Source organism: Pseudophryne corroboree, chromosome 10 (genome assembly GCF_028390025.1).
Source record: "Pseudophryne corroboree isolate aPseCor3 chromosome 10, aPseCor3.hap2, whole genome shotgun sequence".
NCBI lineage: Eukaryota > Metazoa > Chordata > Amphibia > Anura > Myobatrachidae > Pseudophryne > Pseudophryne corroboree.
The window spans coordinates 123536189-123548721 of NC_086453.1; the positions used below are offsets into that span (position 1 = coordinate 123536189).

General features: G+C 41.9%; 1 protein-coding gene across 5 annotated transcripts in view; it reads left to right on the forward strand.

Annotated features, from left to right (window-relative positions):
• GRIN2D (glutamate ionotropic receptor NMDA type subunit 2D) overlaps window positions 1-12533 on the forward strand; it is a 1339090-nt gene that overhangs the window by 814067 nt on the left and 512490 nt on the right. For all 5 annotated transcript variants that reach the window (XM_063942779.1, XM_063942780.1, XM_063942778.1 and 2 more), the window contains one exon: window positions 10999-11210. In XM_063942779.1, coding sequence (XP_063798849.1) covers window positions 10999-11210 — 212 coding nt within the window. The remainder of the gene's footprint in view (window positions 1-10998; window positions 11211-12533) is intronic.

Below are 12533 nucleotides of genomic sequence, written 5' to 3' on the forward strand. Positions count from 1 at the left end.
CCCCCTGAAAAATCTGTCGACATGGAGGAACTGCTTAAAGCCCTGCTGCAAGCTACAGCGGCTCAGCAGGAGGCCAACAAACAGCAGCAGGTGGCAATGGAGGAAAATTGGAGACTACAGCGAGAGGCCTTAACAGAAGTGTTGCAGTGCCTTGCAGCCCGGATTAGAGATGTGGCCGTCAGTGCTCGGACCAGCTCTAGTTCTATACCGGCCAGTCACTTCCTGCAGAAAATGACAGAGGCTGATGATGTGGAAGCCTACCTGACTACGTTTGAAAGGACTGCCGAGCGTGAGAACTGGCCAAAAGCACAGTGGGCCAGTCTGCTGGCACCTTTTCTGTCAGGTGAGCCCCAAAAAGCGTACTTTGATTTAAGCCCTGCTGAGGTTCGGGACTATGATAAACTAAAGACTGAGATCCTGACCCGCCTGGGAGTCACGCTGTCAGTACGAGCACAACGGGTGCACCGGTGGGTGTACGCCATGGAGAAGCCTCCTTGCTCCCAGATGCATGACCTTATTCAGCTAACAAAATCATGGTTACAGCCAGAGACATTAACTGGTCCCCAGATGGTTGAAAGAGTCGTCATGGACCGCTATTTGAGATCTTTGCCCATGGTCCTGCGCAAGTGGGTGAGCCATGGAAACCCGGATACTGTTGACCAATTAGTGGACATGGTAGAGAGGTATTTGGCAGCAGAGGAACTACTGATGACCACCCAGCAACCCATAGCTCCTCGACAGCGCCCTTCAGTAAAGACTGGTAAGACTGTTCCGTGGGAAAACGTTGCTGGGCGGTTAAGAGAATGCAAGGCTGGAGAGACTGTAAACACTGGCCCTGGAGACAGGCCAATGGGGCTAGAAAGGTCTATGCTGCCCAAACGGGTTGATAATCGTGTGGTTAAATGTTTTAGGTGTGGTATGCCAGGTCATGTTATTGCCAATTGCCCAGTCATGCAAGAACCCATGCAATGTAATGCTGCATTTGAATGTTGCAGAATGACTTTCTTTGCTAGGTTAACCTGTACTGTGGTACCTTCACCTGAGCTGGAAAAACAAATGTGTGATGTGTTCTTAGAGGGTAACCAGGTAGAGGCCTTGCTAGATTCAGGAAGTTTAGTTACCCTTAAAGGTCCAGCAAATACCTATTGGGTTAACTTGCATACATGGGGATACCCAACATTATGTCACTGCTGAAGTGAATATAGAAACTTGTTGTGGGTCAGCAATGGTTAAAGTAGGACTGGTCCCCACCTTGGTGCATGAGGCCATAATAGGGAGGGATTTTCCTCATTTTTGGAAACTGTGGGAATCACGTTTATCAACAGATGTGAGATGTAAAGAGCCAGTTGATAATACCGGTGATTTTATGGATGTACGTGTGTCTTCTGAACTTTCTGACCCTTTGCCATTTGCTAGTTTGGCTGGGGAAGTGACAGATGGGGAGTCCAGTGAGGACCCTCTTGCTGGGAACAGAGACATAGTAGTTAGAACTGAAAGCGTGCCTGACCTGGAGGTAAAGAAGGATCTATTTGCGTCTGAACAGTTAAAGGATCCTACCTTGATAAAGGCTAGAGAGAATGTTAAGATTGTTAATGGGGAACCTGTGGTACCAGGTGACAGGGTTATGTATCCCCACATGGCAATCTGTAATGAGCTCTTGTACCACATTATCAAAAAGGGTGAGGATGTGGTGGAACAGCTGGTAGTTCCCCAGCCTTATCGGAGAACGGTTCTAGATTTAGCTCATAGTCACGTTACAGCAGGACATTTAGGGGCAGAAAAAACCACTGAAAGAGTTTTACAAAGGTTCTTTTGGCCAGGGGTTTATAAAGAAGTGTCTGAATATTGTTCTTCCTGTCCTGAATGCCAGTTCCATGCCCCTAGACCCCATTTCAGGAGCCCACTAGTTCCCATGCCTATTATAGAGGTCCCGTTTGACAGAATAGCCATGGATCTCATGGGGCCCTTGTTAAAGTCTGCTCGGGGCCATCAGTATATCCTGGTAATAATGGACTATGCCACTCGATATCCTGAGGCTGTCCCTTTATGCACTATCACAACCAAGGCGATAGCTAGGGAGCTGGTGCAGGTTTTTAGTAGAGTGGGAATACCAAAAGAAATTTTGACTGACCAAGATACTCCTTTTATGTCAAGGATCATGAAACAATTGTGCAAATTATTTAAGGTCACTCACCTCAGGACGTCCATCTACCATCCCCAAACTGATGGGTTGGTGGAAAGGTTCAATAAAACATTAAAAAGTATGTTAAAAAAGGTTGTTGATGGAGATGGGAAAAACTGGGATTGTTTGATGCCCTACTTGTTAATGGCCATCAGAGAAGTTCCTCAGTCTTCTACGGGGTTTTCTCCATTTGATTTGTTGTATGGTAGACACCCCAGAGGGCTGTTGGACATTGCCAAAGAGATGTGGGAAGGACAGCCCACTCCTTATAGAAGCGTTATTGAACATGTAACACAAATGCAGGATAGGATTGCAGCCGTGGTACCTATTGTCAGAGAGCACATGGAACAGGCCCAAAGTGCTCAACAGAGGGTATATAACCAGAGTGCCAAGATACGGGAATTTGCTCCCAGAGATAGAGTTCTTGTTTTGGTACCCACTGTGGAAAGCAAGTTCCTAGCTAAATGGCAGGGTCCATTTGAGAATAGGGAAAAAGTGAATGAGGTTAATTACAAAGTATACCAACCGGGAAAGAGAAGGTGTCAGAGACATTATCAGCTGATCAGAACAATCAAATTAAAGAATTTCTCATCCAAAATAGGGAGATATTTTCAGAGCTGCCTGGCCGAACGACCATAATAAAACATGACATTGTCACAGAACCAGGGGTCAGGGTCCATTTAAAGCCATATAGGATTCCTGAAGCTCAGCGAGCAGCTGTTTCTAAAGAAGTTAAAACCATGTTAGACCTTGGAGTCAAAGAGGAATCTAACAGTGAGTGGTCCAGTCCCATAGTTCTCATCCCGAAGCCAGACGGTAGCATACGCTTCTGTAATGACTTTCGTAAGTTAAACGAGGTGTCCAAATGTGATGCATACCCCATGCCCAGTGTGGATGAGCTTATAGAAAGGCTGGGAACAGCCAGGTTTCTCAACACGTTGGACCTGACCAAAGAGTACTGGCAAATACCTTTAACTGATAGAGCAAAAGAAAAAACAGCCTTTTCGGTTCCAGAGGGGCTATACCAGTATAATATGTTACCCTTTGGGTTGCATGGGGCTCCAGCAACCTTTCAACAGGCGATGGATAAAATTTTGAGGCCCCATAGAAAATATGCAGCTGCCTATTTGGTTGATGTGGTAATTCACAGTACAGACTGGCGGTCCCATTTGGTTAAAGTTCAAGCAGTACTGGACTCAATCAGAGAGGCAGGGTTAACTGCTAACCCAAAGAAGTTCTGCCTCGCAATGGAGGATGTCAAATACTTGGGCTTCACCATAGGCAGAGGTCTGATTAGGCCCCAATTGAATAAAATTGATGCAATTCAAAACTGGCCTTGTCCAGTGAATAAAAAACAGGTAAGGACTTTTTTGGGAATAACTGGGTACTATAGATGGTTTATTCACAATTTTGCGACCACAGCAGTGATGTTGTCAGACCTTACCAAAGGGAAGCAGTCAAATATGGTGAAATGGAACCCTGATGCAGAAAAAGCGTTCCAAACATTAAAAGTTGCTTTGTGTTCACAACCGGTATTGATAACACCAGATTTTTCAAAAGAATTTGTTGTACAGACAGATGCCTCAGAGGTAGGGATAGGGGCTGTGTTGTCCCAAACAAGAGATGGGGACGAACACACTATCATTTATTTGAGTAGGAAACTCAATGAGCATGAAAAAAGATATGCCATTGTGGAAAAGGAGGCTTTGGCCATTAAGTGGGCACTAGATACCTTGAGATATTACCTCTTGGGTAGACAATTCAGACTTGTGACAGATCACGCCCCTTTAAAATGGATGTATGTAAATAGAGGTCAGAATGCTTGGGTAACTAGATGGTTTCTAGCATTGCAGGATTTTAAGTTTACTGTTGAACATAGACCGGGTACGCAATTGGCCAACGCAGATGCGTTGTCCCGCATCTTCTGTTTGGGGGCTACAAGTGTATCGGCCCCTAGGTCAAAACAGGGGAGGGGGATATGTGACAAGAACACTGGAATAGTGTTTGAGGGCAGGTATGTTTGTCCCAGGTTCTTGTCTTACATGTATTAGAAAAATTAAACCTTCTAGGAAAATGTTTTGTTTTGTCAGAACCTTTTCAGTTTATTGGAAAAGCAGGATAAGGGCCCTGAAAGAGAGATAGGGCAAGTTCCAGACATTGGGCCCAGTTCGGGTCTTTGGCCTCACAGAAGGCTAATCAGGGGTTTCAGCTGTGCAAGAGTGTTATAGGGCTGCTGGCCTGATCAGTGTGTGCAGACTGCCTGGGAAGACTGCAGGATCTCTGTGAGAGAAATATGCTTCCTTATACAAGTGAGCCATACAGTGTTGACTGGAAAACTCTGTGTTTTTTTGTTTAGATACATCTAGGAACGTCTTGTGTTTAGTTAGTGCCGTACGGTCAAGGTATTTTCTTTTGATGTTTGTTTTGTTTTCTGTTTAATAAAACTGGTTGTGGCCAGTTGCACCATAAAAACTGGACTTGTATGACTTCTCAGCTGCTGCCTGCTGCCATCTACCCCAAGAAACGGGGTCCGGTTCCCCTACAGTGTTACAACTGGTCCATTGTGTTTTTTACTACCTGAATCACCCACTGAGTTATCAGTCCAGTAATGCTCAGCTGAAAGCTGAATGCTGAACAATGTGTGTTGAGCATTCTAAACTAGTGTCATACTTGCAGAATATCCTTTTACATTGGTTAAGGCTTGTCAGAGGTCTGTAGATGATTACCTGTGTTCCACACTTTGTTTTGTCAAAATTATAATTTAGAGCAATAGATATTTCAAAAATATTAAATGACTGAGGGGCATATTCATCATCCTTTAACTGTCACAATTTCTACACTCCCCAGGAGATGTGACATTCATCAAGCTGTGAAAATGCTTTATTTTCAGAGTTTGAAAGAGAAGCTGTTCTCCTTTCTGAGATGGCAAACAGCCCCCAAATCTCTTTGCAAGCTGTCCTGGGGCCTGGGAGGGGATAGTGTCTGCGGGGATCCTTTGGGCTTTCCCAGCAATTAGTTGGGAGCTTCCAGGGAATGAAGGAGGGAGGGGAATGGGGGGTGTTAGTTTGGGTCAGCTGGAGACGGGATCCATTGGGCTGCCCTGGCAATTAGAAGCTGCCTGGAGGGTGGAGGGTGCGGGGGCATAATGAATACAGAAAAAAATTGTGAGATAATACAATTAGAATTTAAAACTAAAAATTCTCATTGCACAATTTTTTTAATGATGAATATGCCCCTTAAACTTGGATTTTTTTCTTAGTATTAGTCAGAACATCTTTTTAGACCGGAGCCAGAATAAACTGTAGTCTTATACAATATAGATAGCAGTTATGAAAATCCGTCTTTAACAAAAGAAAGGGAAAAAACCTCTATACCCCAATCTATATAGGTTATAGTCTGGTTCACCCTCGCCGTGCATTCCTGTAACAGAAGCCACTCAACTGGTAAGTTAAGCAACCCGTCAATTGAAAATATGGACTTTTATGTGATTTGCAAATTTTCAAGTCGTTGCATGGGTCAGCAGTTCCAGCAAAATAATCTGTGAGTTCATGTGTTTTGGTTTTTTTTTTGCACCAAATGCCATTCCATATTGTACTGTATTTGTACATTTAGAGTTTGTTGAATTTATAGTTGGGGCAAAAATAGTCATTTCATTTTCATCGTCATTTGGACAGCATTTTCTGGGCATGCATATATTAGCAGATCCGATCACACTTCCAATCACACATGCGAGAAAGCTCTGTCCCTGTGAATCCACTTACCATAAAACTCAGGATATTTTTCATGAAAAATACCCTGAGTGTGTGTCTGCGCATGGGCCACAACCGCCACCTCTAGGTACCCCACCCCGTACAATCCTTCTCCATCTGAATACATTTACCAGGGACAATTGATCGGTGATATGGGAGGACAGTTGGTCATTGGAGTCTTTGCTCCGCTGTGAACCCTGTGCTGTAAAGTGATCTGCCTCTTCACAGCATTGCTTTACTGCATGGTGGGGGTGGTTTGTCACAGCAGCAGCACAGAGTCCATTGGGAACACATGGCTGATCACAGAGGCCAGATTACGGCACAGCTCTGATTGCCATTAGATACTGCGATAATGCTATCTGGAGATACTGTAGTGATATTATTATAGGGCTCCTTGCAGTGTTTTTTTTTAAATTTTGCTAATTCTCCTCCAATTGGTCTTTAGTACATTCCTGTGATACTAAAATAATGGGCAAGAATGTTTAAAATAATTTTAATAAACATGCCCATTAGATACTGTAGACTAGAGATGTGCAGTGAACCCACACATCTCTACTGTAGACCAAATGCAGAATGAGCACTTTGCCAGTTTGCATAGCATATCCTGTGTGAAATCACAGTGAGCATACCCAGAAAATGGATGCAGCATACAATATGTGCCTATACAGATTTCTGTCATGCTGGCACTAATGCCTGCCCGTGCCTAGAGAAGCAGGATGGAGGAGGGAATGGACTATAGGCATTTCTATAATGGGTGCAGTGTGTGAGGTGCACATGGTCCCTATGCCGGGGGGCCAACACCACACACACTGCACCCATATAGTTTACTTACCTCTTCGGAGGCCCGCGGCGGTGACAAATCACTTGGAAAATGGCCGCCACATTATGCCAGAGTCCACTAGCTGCCGGAGAGAAGGGGTCCCGCAACAAAAGCTACACACAGGTCCCTTTCTCTCTTATAGTGCCCTGGAATGGACATTCTGACATAGCAAAGCTTCAGTATAATGGGTGTAGGGTGTGAGATCGGGGGACCACACCATGCACCTTTCACCCATTCAATATACTTACCCTGTAAGGTAAGTGCATGCGCAATAGAGAGATCTCTTTGACAATGGGGTCGGTACCATTTTCCCAGAGATGTGCACAGGTGTGGTAGACTCTGGCACAGTGACAGAGTCTACCATGTGAAACCTGGGCGTCTAAATGGAGAATGAGGTTCAATATAGAAAAATGCAAAGTTATGCATTTTGGGACAGAAAACACACACATGCATCCTTCACTCTAAATGGGGGAAATATAGGGGTAACTGTGGTGGAAAAATATTTGGGGATGCTCATAGATAATAGGCTTAAAAACAGTACAGAATGTCAAAATGCAGCAAAGAAGGCAAGTAAAGTGCTTGCGTGCATTAAACGGGGCATTGAGACAAGGGATGAGGATGTAATCCTGCCGCTGTACAAATCATTGGTACGTCCGCACCTGGAATATTGTGTTACATTTTGGGCACCATATTATAAAACAGATATTGATTATAGGGTTAGAGACACTGGAGTATGAGGAAAGGCTTACTAGGTTAAATATGTATACACTAGAAAAGAGGCGTCTAAGAGGAGACATTTTTAATATTTTCAAATATGTAAAAGGTCATTACAAGGAATTATTAGGGAATTTGTTTAATAAAAGAACTCTGTATAGGATACGTGTGCACTCACTGAGGCTAGAGGAGAGAAAATTCCGTACACAACGTAGGAAAGGCTTCTTCACGGTAAGGGCAATAAAGATTTGGAACTTCCTGCCGGAGAAGGTAATAATGGCAGACTCTGTAAATGCATTTAAAAACGGATTGGACAAATTTCTAACTCGAAAATGTATCCAGGGCTATAGCATTTAACATATTGACATTAAATATCTGTGAGTGGTAAGAATCATAGCTGTCAATTGGTACTAAACCATTACTTCAGCAAGCACATTATAATATGAACATCTTAACACAGAATACAGATTGAACCGGATGGGCATTTTGCCTCTTTTCAACCTCACTACCTATGTAACTATGACATTGCACAATGGCCCCTCTAAGCATAGACAACCCTGGTGATGCAGGGAGGATGTGGTCCTCTAATTGTGAACAGCTTCAGACTGGAAACCAGATACATATACAGAAGTAGACATTCTGATCTTACCCGATGGTGATCACAACTGTGAATCATTTGCACACACGTTTGCGGTTGCATTCGTATTTTGGTCTGCAATCCATTCACTTTACGTTGTGCGATTGCGGGTGCATGCGCATCGCAGGTAAAATGAGATTGGCTACATCTGTATGTCTGAGAAAGCCATATTATTTGCAGGTAATCATTGGCATATGGAAATCCATTGATGCTGTGAACTGCTTATGATTGGCTTATGACAAATTAACCATAAAGGCTGATAGATGTTTTCTGCGAGCACACATTGGCCCTCATTCCGAGTTGTTCGCTCGCTAGCTGCTTTTAGCAGCTGTGCAAACGCTAATCCGCCGCCCTCTGGGAGTGTATCTTAGCTTAGCAGAAAGGATCGCACAGCGGCTACAAAAAAAGATTGTGCAGTTTCTGAGCAGCTCGAGACCTACTCCTAGCTAGCGATCACTTCAGACTATTTAGTTCCTGTTTTGACATCACGAACACGCCCTGCGTTCGGCCAGCCACTCCCCCGTTTCCCCAGGCATGCCTGCATTTGTATCTGACACGCCTGCGTTTTTCCACACACTCCCCGAAAACGGTCAGTTACCTCCCAGAAACACCCACTTCCTGTCAATCACTGCAGACAGCAGTGCGATTGAAAAGCGTTGCTAGACCTTGTGTGAAACTGCATCGGCTGTTGTGAAAGTACATCACGCATGCGCATTGCATCGTATACGCATGCGCAGAAGTGCGCTTTTTTACCTAACCGCTGCGCTGCGAATGAAAACTGCTAACAAACAACTCGGAATGACCACCATTATGCTCTTTTGTGCATGTTTTAGCTATTTATTTATTTTTGAGATAGGAGATGGTGAGCTTTTTTTTGCTGTATTGGAGCATTTTGAAGTTGTATTAATGTTTAGTGAGTGGGTATTTCACCATAAAACAGTTGTTTACAGACATTGGTGCAAGTGTATGCATGGTATGCTTGGAGTAATGCAGGTGCACTGCATACTGTATGATGCTGATGTGAAGCTGTAAACAGCTTCACATATGGGTGGAAATGTGCTATTTTAGTTTTACATAAATAATGTCCATGTTACAAGAAACTCTGCATTTGCCCCTAAATATTTTTCTCATTCCTATAGTATACATTATTATAATGTCTTGATACTATTGAACATATATTCTTAGACATATTATTTGGAAAATGAGTGCATAAAATACTTCATAGTGATGATTTAAATGTAATTTCCCCATTGTCACTCTAAAGTGGCTGCTTTAAAAATGAGCACCACCAATTAGATTTGTATTCTTCCTAAAGAGCCATACACACTGGGCGACAACACACGCCGATTTGAACGATAAGGATCTTTTTTGGAAGATCTATCATTCATATCGTCCAGTGTGTATGGATGAACGATGTGCGCTCCCGCGGATTGTTCTCTTTCATCCATGATCTACCGAACATGCAGCTCTATATTGTTGAGCTGCATGTTCGTAGAGTGCAGGGAATGACATCACTGAACGATATTGTTCATCGATATCGTTCAGTGTGTATGCACTGGCGATCTCCTCTATTTAGCAATCAGCAATATAGCGCTGATTGCTAACTAGGGGAGGTCGCCCAGTGTGTACCCGGCTTTAGATTCAATAACAAATCTGTTGTGTACATACAATTGTATTCAAAGCATTGATCAAAGCTTATCTGTTATCATATTCAAGGTCAATATTTATAAATATATCAGCCTGATAGATGATTGACTGATGGTGGACTTTCAAAGATTAGTAAAAATCCATATTCCTTGCAGAACATATCTTGCACTGAATTTAAAAAGTACAGAGTGCTAAGCTTTTATGAAATGATAACTACACAGAAAGGATGTAATTGAGCTAGGGTTTTGAAGTGATTCTCAACCGAACCATAAAAATTAACTAAAAATTAACTACAGTATATGCTGGCTGTGAAGTAGTAGCAATCATTCATTAATCCTGTGAAAATATGCTAACTTCTCCTGCTCACAAAACCTATATAACAGAGGAAGGCAGCCATTGCTATGAAGGCTTCCCTGAAAATCACTCTGAACATGCTCTTTATATTATATTTCAAGTCGTGTTTGAAGTGTTCGAGGTGTAAAGACCAACATGTAAACATTGAAGGAACCAAGGTGCATAACTTTTAACAGGATTGCGAAAGGTAGTTGCTACCACTTCAGTAGGAACTGAACACACATATTGCATCATGTTTATGTTAAGACAGGGAATCCCTTAGTGGTAGTTTTCTTTTTCATGGCAATATAAAAGTAGTTGTTGTTTGATCCGATAAATGGGCAATCCATTTAGATTTCCACAAAAATGAACAATGTTGCTTAGATAAGCCAAACAATTTTGAAAAGTAAAATAAAGCCAAAACAATAAAGTAGAAAGGGTTTAGTAACACTTACAGTATGGAATGGTCAATAGGTGTTATCAGGTACCAAATGGACTCATTGTAATGCCGAAGCATACAAAATTATACAAATAAAAAAATGGGTCAAAGTAAGAGAAAGTCTGGGACAGTTTTAGAGTTTTCTTATGATGTAATCACAATAGTAGACATCAAGGCTTTATTAGAACTAAAAATGAGTGGGATAAAACATTTATTGACCAACGTTCATTCCGTCATTCACTAGTAACCATGTAATTGTTAATTTTCTGTTGCAACCACAGTCAACCTAGGGAATAGTGTGACTGAAATACTGATGCCCCTATTAATAGAAAATTTGGGTGCCCTTTTGGCAAATGCCAGCTTGATATTGATAAGAATTGTAAATTAAGATGTAGAAAAAATGCAATTAGATTTCAATTAATTTATTTAAAAAAGTACATTTAATTTATATTTATATGTTTTTTTTAATGGGCCTAGGTTGGAATCTGGGAACATGGTGACCTGCGCATGAAGTACCCAGTGTGGTCACGTTATGGGAAGTTTTTGCAGCCTGTAGATGATGATCAGCACCTAACTGTGGCGACACTAGAGGAGCGACCATTTGTAATTGTGGAAGGAGTTGATCCAGCAACTGGAACCTGCATTAGAGACTCTGTTCCCTGCCGCAAGCAGCTCAACAAGACTGACAAGTACAGTATATACTTATAATACATATCTTTTTTTAAAAACTGCATGTGCAGAGGGGTTATTAACATAAATCAAATAAAAACTATTTTGGAAAATATGTCATATAACTTTTACAAATGTAAGCATAAAGTTATAGTAATATTATAGCACATTAGATCCTTTTTAATATACAGGCTTCATTTTAGAGCAGGCCATTTTATGGAATCATTTTACTTATGTCTCCTTACCGAAAAACTTGTGCGTTACTCTGTTGGAGCTGTTGCTCTTTCTAAAAAATGTCCACTAAGTCGATTAAAGATTTCTATTAAACTGCGTATCAGTTAATGTCAGCCCACACTTACCAGACAGTTAACAAAGCTCATAGGGCTATAGTTACAAATTCACGTTGGGTTAAAGCTGAAAATTTAAAGTGGAGCTAACATTTAGTGTAAAGTGTGTTTTACACTGACAGTGCTGCTTTAAATTTTCAGCTCCAACTCATCAAGAAGAGGCAAAAAATAGCAGGGAAAAGGGTCAGCTTTATTTAAAATTTTATGCTAATTATTAATTAAGAGAAGTATTGTTGGGAAGAAAGTATGGTCCCATGAACAGTTTCCCCATCTTCCTAATGAACAACCCATTCCTAGATGGGAGGCCTTCTGACAACTCATCATACTCCAGTCACTTTATCCAATTCACCTTTCAATGACACTGGACATGAGGCCCACCTGGACTGTTGGTGCCGCTGACCCCAGTAGGAAAGAAATCAGCCTTACAGATGTATTGGCATATGGAGAGCATCTTAAGAACTATAGCAAGATGGTCACTGCAGCTAATCGAAGTTTACAAAACCAAAGCTGTCACCATAATAAATAACCAGCACTTCCTAGGCACTCTTCACTAAGTCTTTTATGAACAAAAAGATGCAATCCTAATTAAGATGTACCCCATCTGGCCAAGAAAAGATGAGCATCTTTAAATCTAATCAGGGGATTACTCACCATAATTGAACCTGCAGAGTCCAAACAACGACTCACCAGTGTATTGTATAGAGAAGCCATATTTAAGGCAACCACACTCTGATGACTCAGCAACATCTGACTGGGAATCACCAACTCAAGGTTAAAAATGGCCATCTATTGGCTCTGGTAGACAGATCTTCAACAATAGCACACCTCAAATCCAGAGAAGTCCTATCTGAGAAATAATTACCCCCTAACTGAATTAGAAGCACTGTATTGTGAAACTTAACTCAGAAAGTAATGCCAATGCATGCCTCTCATACCAAACCAACACATATAATGCAACTCAGGATAGAGGGCAAAATTAAATGCATACAGGGATTT